Below are 16500 nucleotides of genomic sequence, written 5' to 3' on the forward strand. Positions count from 1 at the left end.
TCAGGTGAAAATAGTTTGGCTTTCCTTTCACGACCGTGCAACACGTGAGAGCAACAACCCCGTGTCATGCGGGAAGTTGACGCCCATTATCACAGTTAATGGTAAAGCGAGATACTACTAGTTATAATCCCTGCAATAGCATCAACATTGCTTGTGGTCGCCGACTATATATCTATCGTTAATTTTGACTGACACGCTGATGCATAATTGAAGATTCAAACTTCCATTTTGGGCACACGAACAAGCCAAAGTAGTCAATTTGTATGGCCGAGGCAACTCCAACCTTAGCAAATTGATCCCTACTGTACAATCATTGAAGTATATACGTGTTATTGGGACTCCTAAAAAAATTTTTTCAGGAATTTCTGAGGTATGGGGCCGCGGAATGATGGACCCAGTCACGTTAAAAAATTTACCCTACCTTAATTTTATGACTAGCATATGAGGTGTTGTCACCATGAGGTCTGGGGTTAGAATCTCAACAAAATCGAAGTAAATGCCTCCATTATATGCTAGTCACTATTTCAAAGGCTAGTAGCCATTCGTAATTACCTCCTCCGTGTTGGTCCTTAGATGAGTTGACGGGAGTGCTGAGGGCGAATGTTTTCGCCTTTTGTCACCATGAAACAGTTTCATCTCAAACCTACAAAATGCAACAGCTTGGAGATGGAGTGGGGGAAGAGGCTGGCGGTGTGCCGGCTAAGGCACTTGCAATCGAAGGGTCATCGCATCATCTTGATGCCCCTCTCCACTAGCAGATACTACGCCTCCATCCAATCAAAACCTTCCTCATTCCTTCGTTAAGGGCATCCACACGATGTCATTAACACTTTCATGTGTTAATACCAAAGTTTTATTTTTTTTTTTTATTTGCATGCATTAACGTGTTCAAAGAATTAAACACGTTAATACTACAGTACATCTACTCGACGTTAATGCCTCAAGCATTAACGCATGCTACAATACATTTATGTCGGTGTTAATGCCTCAAGTATTAACATCATTATGGATGCTCTAACACACTAACACAATCTTAGCGGAACCAAACACCTAAATGAACGACTTGCTCAGGAAGGATATTCAAGGATGCTGAATAATTAGAGAGACACTTAAACCATCAAAAAGGAGGGACAAATTTATGATTCATTACGGAGGTTCTCTTCACAACTAATGTAATAGCTAGTGGTCTGGCATTCATTGCTCAAGCTAGACGAGAACATAGAGACATTTACCATTATATGTTAGAATCTCAAGGTTATTTTGGTATGATCAACAAGTTAAGTTAGATCCTGTATGTTTATAACTTTGTGTCTAAATGTGCAGGAGCTTAGGAGCACAGGTAGTCGAGCGGAAGACGCAGCTAGCGAGAAAGACAACACACGGTACGTCCGAGGGACGAGGCACTGTGGAAGAATACACCGGCAGACGAGAAGGAAGTGTGCGGTGGTTCCGAGGGACGAAAGCTGGAGCGGAAGATTACTCGGGGAGCAAGAGACGCAACTAGCGAGAAGGTCGGCACGAGGTGCGACCGAGGGACGAAGACTACGGATAAGTACGCTGGCGAACGAGAAGAAAGCACGCGGCGATTCCGAGGGACGAGAAGCCAGAGCGGAAGTCCGCTCGAGAAGACCGGAAGTTGGGTTCGGGTGAGTCCTTTTCCGGATGACCGAGATCACTCAAGCGAGCATATCCGGAGTTGAAGACCCGGACCGAGGCGACCAGAGTCGGAGCAAAGGACCCGGACTGAAAAAGTCAACTATAGTTGACTTTTGGGTCCGGGGCGCCCAGAACATACCGGGACACGCTCGGAGTTGACTTTTTCACAGGATCGAGTTTTGACTCGATCTGAACGTTGGGGGATAAAGTTTTATCCCCCCAAGGCACCCGGAACTCTTCCAGGCGCCTCAACCAGGACTATAAATATAGCCTTGATCCAGAAGCTTTTCAACGAACTCAGAAATTCACTTCCAACGCTTGTGTGCTGTAATTTAGAGTTAAGCTTCTGTTTTCTACGCTTCAACGTTGTAAGAGGCTTCTCCGCCTGAAGGAGTATTTAGTGCTTCAACTTCCTTGGATTAACAACCATATTGATTATAACCAAGTAAATACTTGTGCCTTTTCTTTTAATGTTCTATTTACTTTCTGCTTATTCTTTATGCAAGTATTAGTTTAAGAGTTCGAGAAGAGTTGATTTTATTTTTATGATTACAGATTATCCAATCCCCCTTCTAATCGACCGCCAACGGTCTAACATTATACACTTAGGTCTGGGGTCAGACCATGTTGACTGCTGAACAAAAAAAAAGCCTATTCTAGTCTTCTCTTCCAAGACCTATAAAGGCATATCCAAGGAAAATTTTTTTTAAAGGTGTTTATGAAATGAAAAAGTTGGAAGAAAAATACTCTAATCATTATGGATGCAAGGGTTTTAGTTTAAGAACCATAGTAGAATTTTAAATCTGCTCTCATCTCAGAATTAATAATATGAGTGACATTAGTAACTAATGATGTGCAAAAAAATCATAATGTAGAATCCACAAAAAATAAAAAATTACAAGGAGATATTTTATTAAGAGAGTGATAATTTTTTATATTTTTGATGTGACACTAAGATGGGATATTGGATATTTTAAATAAAAAATTGCAAAGAGCTCTAACCTGAGAGATGTCCTTAGATTGCATATGATAAAAGATTGAAATATTTATATGAAATGTGGAAGCCATATCAACCGTTATATCATATTTGACATCCTTTATTTTGCTGCACAAGATCAATAATTAATGGCCTCCAAAAGATTGTCATTTAGTCTCCTAACGAATTGATTCCATTGAATGAGTTGGCCACTACCTTTGGAAGACAAAGGGAAGAGTCAAAAGTTAGTGTCGGTTGTTCCAAAGCATCCACCAGAGTAAATTTCAACCTCTGAAGCCAAAAAATGCATCATGTTCTCCTAGCTCCGGTCGTTTTGGTCAATGCCACGTAGCCCGATCAGGTTAGGATGCAAGAACAATGTTAGCAAATGAAGTTGACATTAACCTAAAGCTAAAGCCATCAGAAAGATTTGCTTGTCTCCCGTTCAAACACCAGATTGAGAGTGCTTTGACGGGTTATGTTTACTGCTAAATTACACCTTTACATGCCCCTTTACATGCCACCCACAATGACAGGAATTGGTTGTTGCATAGATCTTTGTCAACGAGTAAAAACTAGATTCAAGGTTGTAGAACGAAACAATTGTAAGACAAGACAAAAAGATAGATAAATAGATGAACTCATCATGACAGGGAGAGTCGAAGTTTAAGTGAGCTATTCATGCCAAGCATTCTTATTTTGAATAAATCGAGTCTTCTAGCCCAACACAAAGATAGTACTTTGGTTCTACTAGGAATTGATACAAATAAACGTAAATTACCTCTCTAACACCCACCAGTTGCAAATCCATCAATATTGTTACTGTTTCTTTACTTCTGGAGACCATTGTAGCAATTTTGGAAGAAATAGAGTTAATTCGAATTCAATCCTTGCGAGCAAGCCTTTGAATATCTCTGTAATCTAACTCATAGATTGGCAAAATATTTGGTGTTTGTTGTCATTTTCAAGTACAAACTGCTGCAAATTATTTTTTAAGTAAAGCCAACAAGAAAAGCAAATGTTCCACTCAATCTGCATAAACTAACTTTCCAGTGAGAGATACCCTTGCTAGAATCAAAAGAAAAAAATCTTGCTAGCAAAAAGTTGCAAACGGAGATTTTGTATGAATGCCTTTGCTTCGTGTATAATTGCCACAAAGGCATGTTGACAATAATATAATCAGTGATGCAAGAAAGGCATGCATTTTATTGGAGATCATTGTCAGACACAGAAAAGGAGGAAGATTGACAATGTCATTATCTCTGTATTTTACTTTTAAGTTTACCCTTCCATATACTTGCATACTGTTCAACAGCAGACTCATATAGCTGATCTAAACTAGTTGGAAAACTGAGAAAAAGCTTGTAGTCAGATATAGGGAATATATCTAATACTGAGTGTTGGAGTATTGGACCGGATATACAACATGGGTACAGAGGTAGATGAGGAATGTGAGAATCAAAAGGTGAATTCATACTTATGTGACATGATCAGTGAATCATAACACTAAAAGAAGTCATAATCCACCAAATCAGATTCACAATAATCAGAATCAGCTGCAAGATACTTTTGTATTGATACCATACACAGTCTAGAATAAGTAGAATTTGTGAGTACAATAAATTGTGTGGATAAACTGAACCAATGGATAAGTGAAATTAGAAGAAACTTCACTATAAGTAGGTACTGAACAAAAACAATATATGAGCATAACACAAGACTTTAGGCTTCAGCAGCAGACTTTTCAAAAATAAATAAATACATGTATTGTATGAGCATATCTTGCTTGCTTTGGGAAAGGTTTTTTTAATAAAAAATTTGATTGTACTCTAAGCAATAGAACCTCCTTTATGAAGGACTGAATAATTCTAAAACTTGTTCAAGAGAATTGGTAGCACTTGTTACCTAATTATCCGTTCGCTTCCAATTGAGAGGGGTCCATAATGATGCACTCGACATAATGATGCACTCAAGTATCTTTTACTGTTTCTTCACTTTATGAAAAGTGACTCCCATTGTCTTATCATGCAAATTAAAGCCATGCTCGCCATGTCAAATAACACAACTCTTCTCAAAAAATTTATCTTCTTTCCAAAATAGAACGTTCTTGGAGTACTGATACAATCCCTAATGTGGGTCTAATATGGGTTCAATCTTTCAAAAACCTCAAACATCAACGGATGGACTCTGCACGTAACATATAGAATTACAATGTGACTGCAAGATATTCAATGGTAAGGTATGGTAATAAAGTGGAGACATTGAAGAAGTCTATAGATGAGGAGCTCTCCAATCATTGAAAAAAAATCCTTTCTCAAAAGCTTTTTAAGCCTATGCACACCCTCGCCTTAAGCTTATAGCCAAAAGGAAAGGACAAAGGAGCCTTGCGACCCTATTCTCAATCAAAACTAAGTTAGACCAAGTGCTCTACCGCACCTCGTACAAGCCTGCTGAATTGCAACCAACTCGGCAAAACAAACTGAATTCGTAATTGCTTTCAGATGGAAACAAACTATATTCTCAGATAAGCACAGTTAATTCTCAAGCAACATCAACCAAATTCAACCTTCTTGAAGCTACCATCCCAAATTACAGTCCGAGCTAAATGAATATAACTAGCAGAGTATAATCTAATACGTTCTAAAATAACATAACACCACATAAAATTTAAACACTATACTGAAGCATGACCTTACTAATGCATTAAAACTGCCATGATCCATTTATCACTATGATGGTGCCCGGGTATATCCATAATTAAAACATAAAAAAACATGATATTATTATCCTGATACTCCCACTTATGGCAAATGCCTGTCCCTATTAGCCAATCAGAAATTGCCTTAATGGTGGTAGCACCGTGTAATTGTTATGAGAAGGTCATCGCTGCTTGATGACCTTCAGACAGTTCATAATGGTGAGCACATAATTTTTTCTTCGAAAAAAATCACTATAAAGGCATTACCTGCATCTGCACATCTCCATCAGGCAGTAGGCTGATCTCATGGAAGTGTTTTCAGTTTCCCCCACAAATTAGTCACCAACCTTCAAAGTTTTCTCCCATTTCCCTTGAACATCTCTTTGTATCATCTTCTTTCTGTTCTTGTTCAGATATCATAATCCATCATGCAATCTGGAGAGGTTGCCAGCGTTAGCTACCTTTCACCTTCGTACTACGATATGCCTCATATTTCAAAAGACTTGGAGATCATTCCAGTGATGTGTGGTGTGATCATTTCAGATGAAGTATTTCATCATGACCAAGTAGTCAGCCAAGATGAAGAAAGGAGGAAGAGGAGGATGATATCAAACCGAGAGTCGGCTCGCAGGTCACGGATGAGGAAGCAAAACCATATCAGCGAGTTGTACTCACAGGTCGTCCATCTCCAGTCAGCAAACTGCCAGCTTCTCAATGAGCTGAACCGAGTGATTACAGAGTATGATCAGATGGTTGACGAGAATAGCCAGCTCAAGAATGAAGAAGCTGAGCTGCAAAAGAAACTTGAAAAGTGTGATGCAGAGAGATCTAAATGATTGCACGAGAGATGTTAACACGTTAACACTTTCCTTGCTCTTCGCATCAACTATGTGTGGCTTCAGCACTAGTCTGCTATTGTTGCATTCAAACCTAATTTGGCTGCACCGAGATATTTAAGCAATGATATCAAATGTCTGACGAAACGAACTTCAGTATTGAGCCTTCCAACTAAAGCAGTATAAATTTATTTTGACAAGCAAGATGGGTGTGTTCTCATTCCACCGCATCAAAGCCAGGCAGCTTAAAAATCAAAAGAGAGTATGAAATTTGTAGTCATTTGTTACCACTAGAGTCAAATAACAAGAGATGAAAGGAAGAATCAGAATCAACTTGAATTTAGATTGAATCAATATAGTATTTACTTTGAGTGGAAGCTTTTATAAATCTAAACATAAATGGATGAGGCCCATGTGTGTGGCTCAGGTAGCTACAAAGCAAACATATGCTAATCTATGCAGCAGTATTTCCAGCATCAGTATTGATCATTCAATTAATTCCAACTAAATGTTACTCTATTTCAATTGCCATTCTATTCTATCAAATATAGTTTGACAACTCGAGTACCCTTTTCCAACTTTACAAACTCTGCATCAGTAAAAATTTCCTTTGATGTTATGTATTTAAGTATACAATGTTTGACTTGTACATAAACATGGACACAAGAAGACTACATTTGGATTTAGTTATACACTTGCAGGATTATGAATAATATGACAAATACATCGTGCAATGCAACCAAGACTTAGAAACTCCCGTCCTACCTTGGAAGATTACATTCTGCATGTTCTAATCTTAACTTTTGATCTTTCTTTAGTGTAGAATAGCTTGAGCAATGCAACAAAAAACGGTAGTTGCTTTTCTACAGTAGTGAGTTTAGACAATCCTTTATGATCATGAAGATGGGGTTGTCATCCGATGCATGTGACACACTTTCAAATAGAATGCCATCAATTCTAGCTTGAACTCCATTCAAGTAGTTTAGACCCAGCAATGCTTCCTTCACTGTCTTGTCCAGCCCTAGGAGAGTGTTTCCAATCCCAGTTATTATTTCAGGTAATGTCGGCGAAGGTTTTAACACCTCAACTAGCTTAACCTGGTGGTGTCACAAATGCATTATCATCTGAACTCTAAAAGATTATGCACAAAAAACTGTATATGCATATATAGTTGCAACCAACACTTAAGAAATTTTGCTAGCGCAATTATGGAGGCTTAAGAGTACGAAAATCCAGCAACGAAAGTCAAGAATAGAAAAGGAATGAAATAACTATTTCTAAGGAATGTAAAAGATAATGAATAGAGTCCTATAAGCATTGATTGCTTGGGTTTATAGATAAGATATCCTACACGAAATATTGTATTTGATGTGTCTAACTTAAAATGTACCCAGTATGGTGTGAATAGTCTTACCTATTCGACTCGACATTCAGCTCAACCAACTTGTTTTACCTAATTGGTTCTAATTGATCTACCTCGAATCCCTTGAACCACTCTCCCTGACTAGTTTGACCATCTGCCTTGTTGATCCATACCCTAACAACCCATCTAGCCATTTGACCTTTTTATCTAACTAATTTTACTGACTTAATCAATTAGATCGACCCAACCAATTCAACTAACCTAATTGGCTCAACATGTTTAATCAATCAATTGATTTATCTAGATAGCCTAACTCACTCAACCCAACTTGCATGTTTGACCCGTTAAGTCTAATTGGCCTAGACTGGTGGACTAATCAGCTAAACCATCGAACCCCAACCCTAATTAGTCCCAACACTCCATCTGTCCTCTGTAGTCCAATTGTTTGAACCGCTAAGGTCAATCACATCCATCTATCTCCACTTGATCAACACAAACAAACGATAAAGCTTGGCCTACCAACTCAACCTAGTTGACTCAATCCGCCTGATGATAACCACCCCAATAAAAACAAGGTTCCTCCCAGATGGTTCACCCAACTATTTCAACCCAATAGAAGTGTTTGACCCAAATGGTTAAATAGAATAAGAAATATTTTACAAGTAAATATTTTTAAAAAGGAATAGATAAGAAATATTATTCGTGAAATATAGAAAGCAATAGCTGCTCATTATGAATTGGGAATCACAATTTCGTGAAATTGTTATTATGAGCTAATTTTTTGCAACTAAATATAAAAATATTTATTCCATATAAATTTGTAAGTTAAAGAATAGTTGTTCCAATCAGCCAAATGCACCATATTTGCATCAAGCATTTGAAATTTATCAAGATACTTTTTTTTACCAATGCATTACCATTGTGACTTGTTTATTAGAGAGGGAGATGGAAGGAAGGAGTTCTAGCAATAACCTCACTATTTTCTACAATGTTTTTTTTTAATTTTCTTTTGGTACCTATTTGTATAAGATTCACTTTTCATGCTGTGTCATGCACAACATTAGTAGAAAACGGATACAAACCTGTCTCTCTTGTGGTATTTTTGCCTTGTGTTTTGCAATGGCAACAGCTCGGGAGAACCCACCAATTGCATCAACCAATCCACGAGATGCAGCGTCTTTTCCACTCCATACCCGTCCTTGAGCAAACTCCTCCATTCTTTCCACCTTTTCACAAGTGATATATCAAGAGGACTATCTTAGGGCGATATAGTACAGCTTATTAAAGCACATATAAGATCTTACAGGCATTGACCGTGAGAACGCTGCTTTATCTCGAAATAGACGGTAAGCATTCTGTGCTGACTTTTCAAAGAGTTCTGCTTCATCTGGTCTGCATGAATAACAATAAATATATGTCGTAATAGACAATTGCAAACAAAATTATACTTTCCCAGGAAAGGAAATAAGTAATGATATGGAAGGCAAAAATATCTTTGTCTGGAAGGAGATGTTCAGTAACATACAAGACCTTATGCGTCAGAGAGTCCTCACGTCTATAAATGTTACTCAAAGAAAGCACATATGTTTACCGGAAAGGCCGCTGGTCAGCAGCAATGAGCTCCGCATATCTTCCCCGTGAAATAATCTCCTTGTTGAAGCCAATCCTCTCATATAGCTTGTTTAAGCTAAACCTACCTATGATTGGTTTCAAGTGATGTTAAACAAGTTCCAGCAACCAAAATTGCCTTGGTACAATAAGAAGTTTGATTAATTAACCATTAACCCAAAAGCATAAGATATTAGAAAATTGTCAAATCTATACTTAACCTTAACAAATAGAATAATAACTCTGATTTTTATTTTACGTTGCAGTTCAACAAATCAACCATTTAGCTAACAAATAATTTATCAGATAAAGATAAACATGTCAAGCAAAGTTGTAGACTAGTAGTTTAAGTTCTTCCAGTGGTAAGTAAGAAGGGAAGAGAATGAAGGTAAGCTTTAAGTAGTCAAGTAACCAGAAATATTAACCAGTTTTAATAGAGTCAAAACCTGTAAAAGCTAGAATGGTTTTGACATAGTGTTTTAAGTAAGTCATTAGGATTTTTTTTCTACAATTTTTTTTTGTTATTTTAAATATGTTATTACCTTTTAAAAATTTGTTACAACTTAGAGATAAGTTTACCAGTTGTATTATGAATATATAAAAAGAGGTTAGGATCCCTTGTGCATCCTGTCTTGAGTTTATATATTATTTGCTTCCTCGTCTGTTTGTCGAGAGTTGAGTTGCTTTAGTGACACAATAATTCATGCAACATCTGGTATACTTTGTATATGTATATACTGCAAATAATTACCTTTAGTAGGAGAAAAGTGAATCGTAAATTTCATGCTATAGATAGATCATTTTGTCATGGCTTTGTTAGGATGATAATATAATTACCATTGGTAGGAAAAAATAATGAATCATAAAGTTCATGCTATAGATAAAATCATTTGTCATGGCATTACTAGGATGAGAATTCTAAGCCACAATTTAGAGATCAACACTAAAACCATATGTATTTGTTAAGAGTTTTTTCTTGAGATTGCTCTTTTGGATCCCCAACTGGGTGCATTTGAAGCTATATTTACTTGGATAAGATATAGAATAAAATGTGACAAATCAAATCTAGTTCAGGGGAGTTAAATTGGATACATGGCTTGAATATAGCTAAATTGTATGAAGGGAGAAAATAAAAGCTTAATGTGCTTCGCCATCATGTTGAAGTAGAAAAATGAGAGAAGAGGAGTTTTAAAGTTAAACCCAAGATGGATAACAGGAATGTTGAACCAGAGATGGCAATGTTATAATTATTATCAAAAAGAATATTCACATAACACTCGAGAACTTTTACTTTATGTAAGTGTTTTGGAGGCTAAAGCATTGCACATCTTAATAACATTATAAACTTTTCAAAAGGACAACATTAATCAATTTAACTACCTGTGACAACTCCAATAGAACCTGTCAAAGTAAGCTTTTCAGCCACAATAGCATCAGCAGCCATAGCCATGTAGTAGCCTCCACTTGCAGCAACATCAGACATTGTTGCAATCACAGGCTTAGAAGCAGCAAGAAGCCTTATCTCCCTCCACATGCTAAATCATGGATGCAATGTTTATTATGTAGCAACAGAAACAATAACAAAAATTAGATCATAGAAATGAAAAATAACATGAAAATAACACAACAGTGAAACCTGCAGTCTTAATCATCAAAAGGGAAGAAGAAATGTGCCACTGGAGCATTTTTGGCAGTCTTAATCATCTCCTAGATGTCATATATGTGCACAAACAACACTTGGACAGATGCAGTAATTCTTACTATTCAAATGCAAATGATGCATAATATGGTTAATGTTCTCATTTGAAAAGTAATCATCCAACAGATATGGTTGCCATGAAAGATGGGTTTGCCAAATAACTTTTCTAAAGCATTACTCTCACAGATCAATATGACTATTGGAGGATGCACTAACACAAAACATAAGCAACTTCCTTTAGCATTGCTAGAGTTTTTAATGAGATCAGACCAATGTTTGAAGTTAGAATAACTACACAAGGATGACTTTATCAACACATGAATAGGTAGTTTACATTCACCACAAATTTTTAAAACACACAGGTAACTTGAATGCACTCCCACCAGCTTGCATTCCCCCTATTGTTCCATAATTTATAAAAGATCCATTATGACATCAAGATATGACCATACTTGATAAGATTTGAAATATGTAAACCACTTAGATGCCAATTCTTTGCTCCAATCAGCTGCCATCTTAAATAAAATCGATGTCCAGGATTTATAGCACTTACAGGTCAGAAGCAAGAGCATCACCACCAGGGCTGTCAATTCGCAAAATGACAGCTTTATACCTTTTTGATTCTGTGGCAAGAGAATTGAACAATTTCAACTCTTAAACAGTCAAACAGCAAAGGGAAAAAAACAGAAATAAAAGAAATCCTATGTTAAATTTTACAAGAGTTAAATATCAGCAGCAAACTTAAAACTAATTCAACTGGCATGATATAGGCACCGAAAATACAAAGTTGTTAAGTATTTCTGAGTCCAGTCCTACTTGATTAGACATCTATGAATTGACAAATCTTAAAAATCCATTTTCCATTTGGAAGAGTTCAATGTCTTTCTAACACAATTAAACACCAGAATAGCCTTTCTTGCTATGAACCTCTTCTAAGGATTTTCCATCAATCATTTTCTTAGTCCCTAGCACGTACTGTACAGTTTTGTTCTGTTCAAGCATGAAAAGGATTAACATATTCATGCTCGAATGCAAATGCTTTGGTATTACTAGAAGACCTAATTACAAAAACTATGAGACTCACCTATTTTAAGCTTGAACTGGATAAGAACATAAAGTATGTCCATGGAACTTTATAGAACATGTTCAATTTAACATCCCAAACCTTTCCAAGGATATACAGAAGTTTGCATTTATATACAAATTGAGTAGGATTTCCACCCAGCAAACAAAAATAAAAAATTTCAGAACAAACCTCTGGCTCCCTGAATCTTCTCAATTAGTTGCTCACTAACAATGCCAGAACCAGAGACACTCAAAGGGCTACGAGTGCGACTTATGCTTCCAGAGGCTCTAATAATAGCAATTTGCTCTTTACCTCCTTCCAACCCAAGGGTCCATTTTCGTACTTTAGAATACTTCCTGTTGAAAGTAAACGAATTTAGTATCTTGTTGCGTACTCCAAATGAAACAAGTAAAACAGTTGCAATATGACGAGCACCCAAAGGATATTCAAATACGGGCTTCAGAGCAAGCCACAACTAAATGCAATCTCCCCTATGATATCAGTAATTATCTGCCTAAGATAATAATTACCTATAATCAACCATCAAAAGATCCTTTTCATCCTTTTGACCCAATCTTTTCTTTAGCATTGACTTAACCTGGCAGCAAGAAAGCATAGAGAAGGGATAAGAGTATGAAAGAAATGATAGTATACCAACTGATTGTAAGTTGAAACAAGTGATTTCCACTTTCATATAGCTAAAGAAAATTAGTTTCCATGTGATGGATGACACCAAATAAAAGAGGAGAAAAAGATACACTCGAATTAGATGCATGATTATATCTTTGAAAAGATGTACTTCAAAGCCCAAACTAGATGCATGGATATATCTTCAAGTTTTATTCAAGACAAGAAATTCAAGGATCTCAGAACTTCAGGTCTATAAAGGGAACAAATATAATGTGTAGCATTCAAAATTAATATATTGATTCCGATGAAAACAAGGCTAAAAAAAATTGAAGTACTTTCTATGTTACAATTTTTCTAACGCATGAAACAAACAGAAGTTTGCACCTCATCATCATATGATATGTTTGTTATATAACCTTCTTCTTTAAGCCTCTCCACTTGGTAAACTCCCGAGTTCAGGAAGTCCTCAATTTCATCCCTTCTCTTTCCTGTAACAAAGCAAAATCATGATTGTAAGAGGCAGACATGTTGAATTTGAAATTATAAGATTTGATTCAAAAGATACAACACCTAGAGTTGAAGAAATGGTTTCTAGCCAATTCTCATATATATTATCAAGCAAAGTTGTAAGCATCTCACAAACTTCCTTTGACATGCTTTTCTGGGATAATTGGTCCCCAGCACTTTTATATCTTCCAATTCGCTGAATTTCTGGTTGAATTCCTATTTTTTCAAGCACACCTGAGAATTAAAATAATGGGTAGTCCAAGTCAAGCTGAAGCAAATCTGAAATCAGATACCATACAAAACTATTTAATCTAATAAGTGGTTGAATTCCGGTTTTGGCAGATTATTTCCCCTTATCAAACAACATATATTTTCTTGCTAATAGAATTACCCCCAAGGAATGATGATTGAACAGTCAAACCATATAATGCAACATAAGCACTAGGAGGGACATAGCATTCTCCGCAGGAAGATGCAAGATAGTACTCTTTCTCTCCACATATGGGTATGTAGCTCACAATGAACTTACCTAGAGAGAGAAAATATCAACGTTAAGTATCCAACTGTATAGAAAAACTACAGACTGAAGTCAATTTTCAATCATTGAATCAAATGAAGCTGCATTCCATGCAAATTAAAAAGGTATACCAAGCAAAAGAGCTTCATTGATATACGAAGCAAAAGGCCAGACAATCTTAATGGATCCATAATCATCTTTAACAAGAAGAGCTTAAACAAAGCAAATCAATCCATAAAATATGTGATCAAGTTGTTTTCGTGAGACATGCAATGTCACTCAGATTCATCTCCTTAATCAACCATACTTTTGTCCTTGCTTTCACCGGTTTAGGTTCATATTGGTTCATTTGTCAACATTAAGTTCTTCATAAATCAACCTGTTACATAGCCCACTATACGCATTTTCACAATAATAAGATGATTTTCCCTTTACGTTTTCAGAACACATGTAATAAGGGAATGTCGATAGATAACAGCTTAGCATGATTCTCGCCTACTAGTGGTATAGTTATGCGAGCACTAGTACGCTTATTAGTTAGTTGGTTGGTATGCTTCCAAAGTTGTTTTATTCATGCACATTTAGTAATCCTGATAACATTACAAATCGGAACCATTCATGCTTCCTCTATTTTCTTAATAAAAGAAACCACTTGAGAGTCAAAACTATGAAAAGCAAAAGTGTGCTTGAAACTAATTGTGGAAGGTGCAAAGTCTAAAGTTGTTTTCATCATTTGCAGCAAGCCACTAGTCCTCATCAACTGAGTTGGAGAATTAAGTAAATTATTCAATATTCCATAGCAGTGAGAATATAAGGTCAGGATGTATACCAAAAGATAGAGGGATGGGATCATAAGATCCCACCTACCAGTTGGCTTGGCAAAGAGAATGGAGTTCCCTTCAGTGTTGATAATCAACAGGTAGCAGACCAAGGCAGGGGTGTCGAATGGCTCTCAGCATAGCCCAAGCTTAAGGCCAAGCTATGTCCATCACAGATTTACAGCTAGACTTGTGGATCTATGTCAGGAAAGGGATTCCCAACCTCATGTCATGGCCAGTGTGGCTGATCGTGTGTTGAGTTGGGGCATGATCTAAGCACATGTCCATTTAAAATTCTTCCCCAAAAAAAAAGAATTCAAACTCTAGCAACAACTTTACCCCTCAAATGGTTAGAAATTTTAAAATCATCATAACATAATGATCATTTGGCTGTAAAAAATGATAACCAACCCTTAAAAAAACCTTAATAAATTGCATTTCTCTATAACTATCCTCTTACCCCAACCCTCATCCTCCACCCAAAACAATCTTCTCATCTCAAGTTCTCAACTCTTGTTCTCTCATGATTACCTGTATATGAACAAGCAAGGAATGAATTTCTGCTCATTCTAAGCAATCATCTGGGAGGAAAAAAAAAAAAAAAATGTAATTATCTTAGACTCACAAAATCACTTTTCATACCATTTTTATCACCACTATTTTTCAAGAATTAACAAGATTAACTTCACTGCATGAATTATCATTACCTGACTTCTTGAAATTCAATATATGTCGTCGTATTTCATCAATCTTGGCCCATCCACAGCTTAATGGTTCAATTTCAAGATAAATTCCGGATACCCGAGGATCGTATGCTGCTTTTATGAAATTCTCACAAATTTGAGGTAAAGATAACCCAGAAGAGAAGCGTGATTTTAGCTGATCAGATATCTGCACTAAAACAAAGTAAATGCAACATGATGGTGCATTTAATCTGTCTAATATCTACTTATGCATAACAACCAAAGAGGCCAAAGGTCCTAGATTGTTTGAGGCCAAGTCATCTGCGGTTCTTATAAGTTGGAACACACGTTGGTAGAATGGGTTCGAACTAGTATGCAGACTCACCAATTTTTGTGGTAATATTCCAAATATTTTTGCCCCGTTTTCATCTCAATTTGTCTATTTAATTAGAGAAAGTAAAGTAAACCGACAAATGGTTAAATGTCTACATTATGTTTTTTCAAATCATAGGTTCAGAAATTGTATCATGGTCTGGCAAAGTAGGGCATGGTGTTTCAGTAGGCAAACTCTACTGTGGTCGAACTTGAAAATGGCGCACTGAAATATCCCAGACAACAACAATTGGGCACTTATTAAGCCACATATCTTTGACGATGTCAAGTCTAGGAAGCAACAAAATACCCCACGTCTGAGGACACATTCATTTATTGGCATCAGGTTTCACGATCCTAATGAACGAATTGGTGGAATCACTAGTACTCGACTTTTCTTCATCAGGCATGCAAATCCCGACAAAAACAAAGAAAAGAAAGCAGGAGAACCAGTAAGACCCACCTGGCCGCGAAGTTTCATGGAGAGCACACTCCCTTTCTTGACGCGCTCCCAGGGAAGCGCGAAGAGCATCCTCGTCTTCACCACGAAGAGCCGCCACCAATCGAACTCCTCCATCTCGAACTCCTCTTCCACGGGGAACTCCCTGCCCTCCGCCTCCCCGACTGCGCCGTCTGTCTTCTCTGCCACGGCTCCATCTGAATCGAAACCCTCCCCATTCTTTGACGCCGCCTCCTCGTTGTCGCCTTCGGTCTTGGAGGCGGCAGAGGAGGATTCAAGGGCTCGGGCACGGTATCGACAGAGAATGGGAGGGGAGGCGAGGCGGAGGAGAGGACGGCGGCAGGATGAGGAGGAGGAGCGGAGGCTGGCGAAGCCGAGGAGGGAGAGGGAGGAAGGCGGTGTATTGAGGAGAAGTGCGGCCATGGAAACCCTCTTCCTCCTCCTCCCCTTCACCCCGTATTTATAGGCACGGGGAGGAAGAAGGAGATGAGGTAACTGGTAAAAGTAGAGACAAGGTTGCTCCATAGCCACGTCATCATTATGGAAATTTTCATTTTTCCACCTGAAGTTTCAAATTATGGTTTTTAGGTGTTGTGTTTCAATTTGTATTT

At 37.3% G+C, this 16500-nt stretch overlaps 2 protein-coding genes across 2 annotated transcripts; one reads left to right on the top strand and one right to left on the bottom strand.

Annotated features, from left to right (window-relative positions):
* The first annotated feature begins 5758 nt into the window (after positions 1-5758).
* Positions 5759-6166, top strand: LOC121995178 (basic leucine zipper 43-like). The gene has a single exon (XM_042548989.1). It carries the CDS (start codon positions 5759-5761, stop codon positions 6164-6166), a length of 408 nt encoding a protein of 135 aa, XP_042404923.1.
* A 590-nt stretch (positions 6167-6756) lies between these two features.
* On the bottom strand, positions 6757-16336 carry LOC121997548 (serine protease SPPA, chloroplastic-like). Its single transcript, XM_042552014.1, has 13 exons — positions 15893-16336; positions 15082-15265; positions 13431-13568; positions 13103-13273; positions 12917-13020; positions 12433-12500; positions 12092-12258; positions 11390-11459; positions 10518-10672; positions 9121-9226; positions 8834-8921; positions 8612-8755; positions 6757-7263 (listed from the first exon to the last, which is right to left on the bottom strand). Exons 1-13 carry the CDS (start codon positions 16310-16312, stop codon positions 7030-7032), a joined length of 2049 nt encoding a protein of 682 aa, XP_042407948.1. The 5' UTR covers positions 16313-16336; the 3' UTR covers positions 6757-7029.
* Between the last annotated feature and the right edge of the window lie 164 nt (positions 16337-16500).

The sequence above is a fragment of the Zingiber officinale genome, chromosome 6A (genome assembly GCF_018446385.1).
Source record: "Zingiber officinale cultivar Zhangliang chromosome 6A, Zo_v1.1, whole genome shotgun sequence".
In the NCBI taxonomy this organism is placed as follows: domain Eukaryota; kingdom Viridiplantae; phylum Streptophyta; class Magnoliopsida; order Zingiberales; family Zingiberaceae; genus Zingiber; species Zingiber officinale.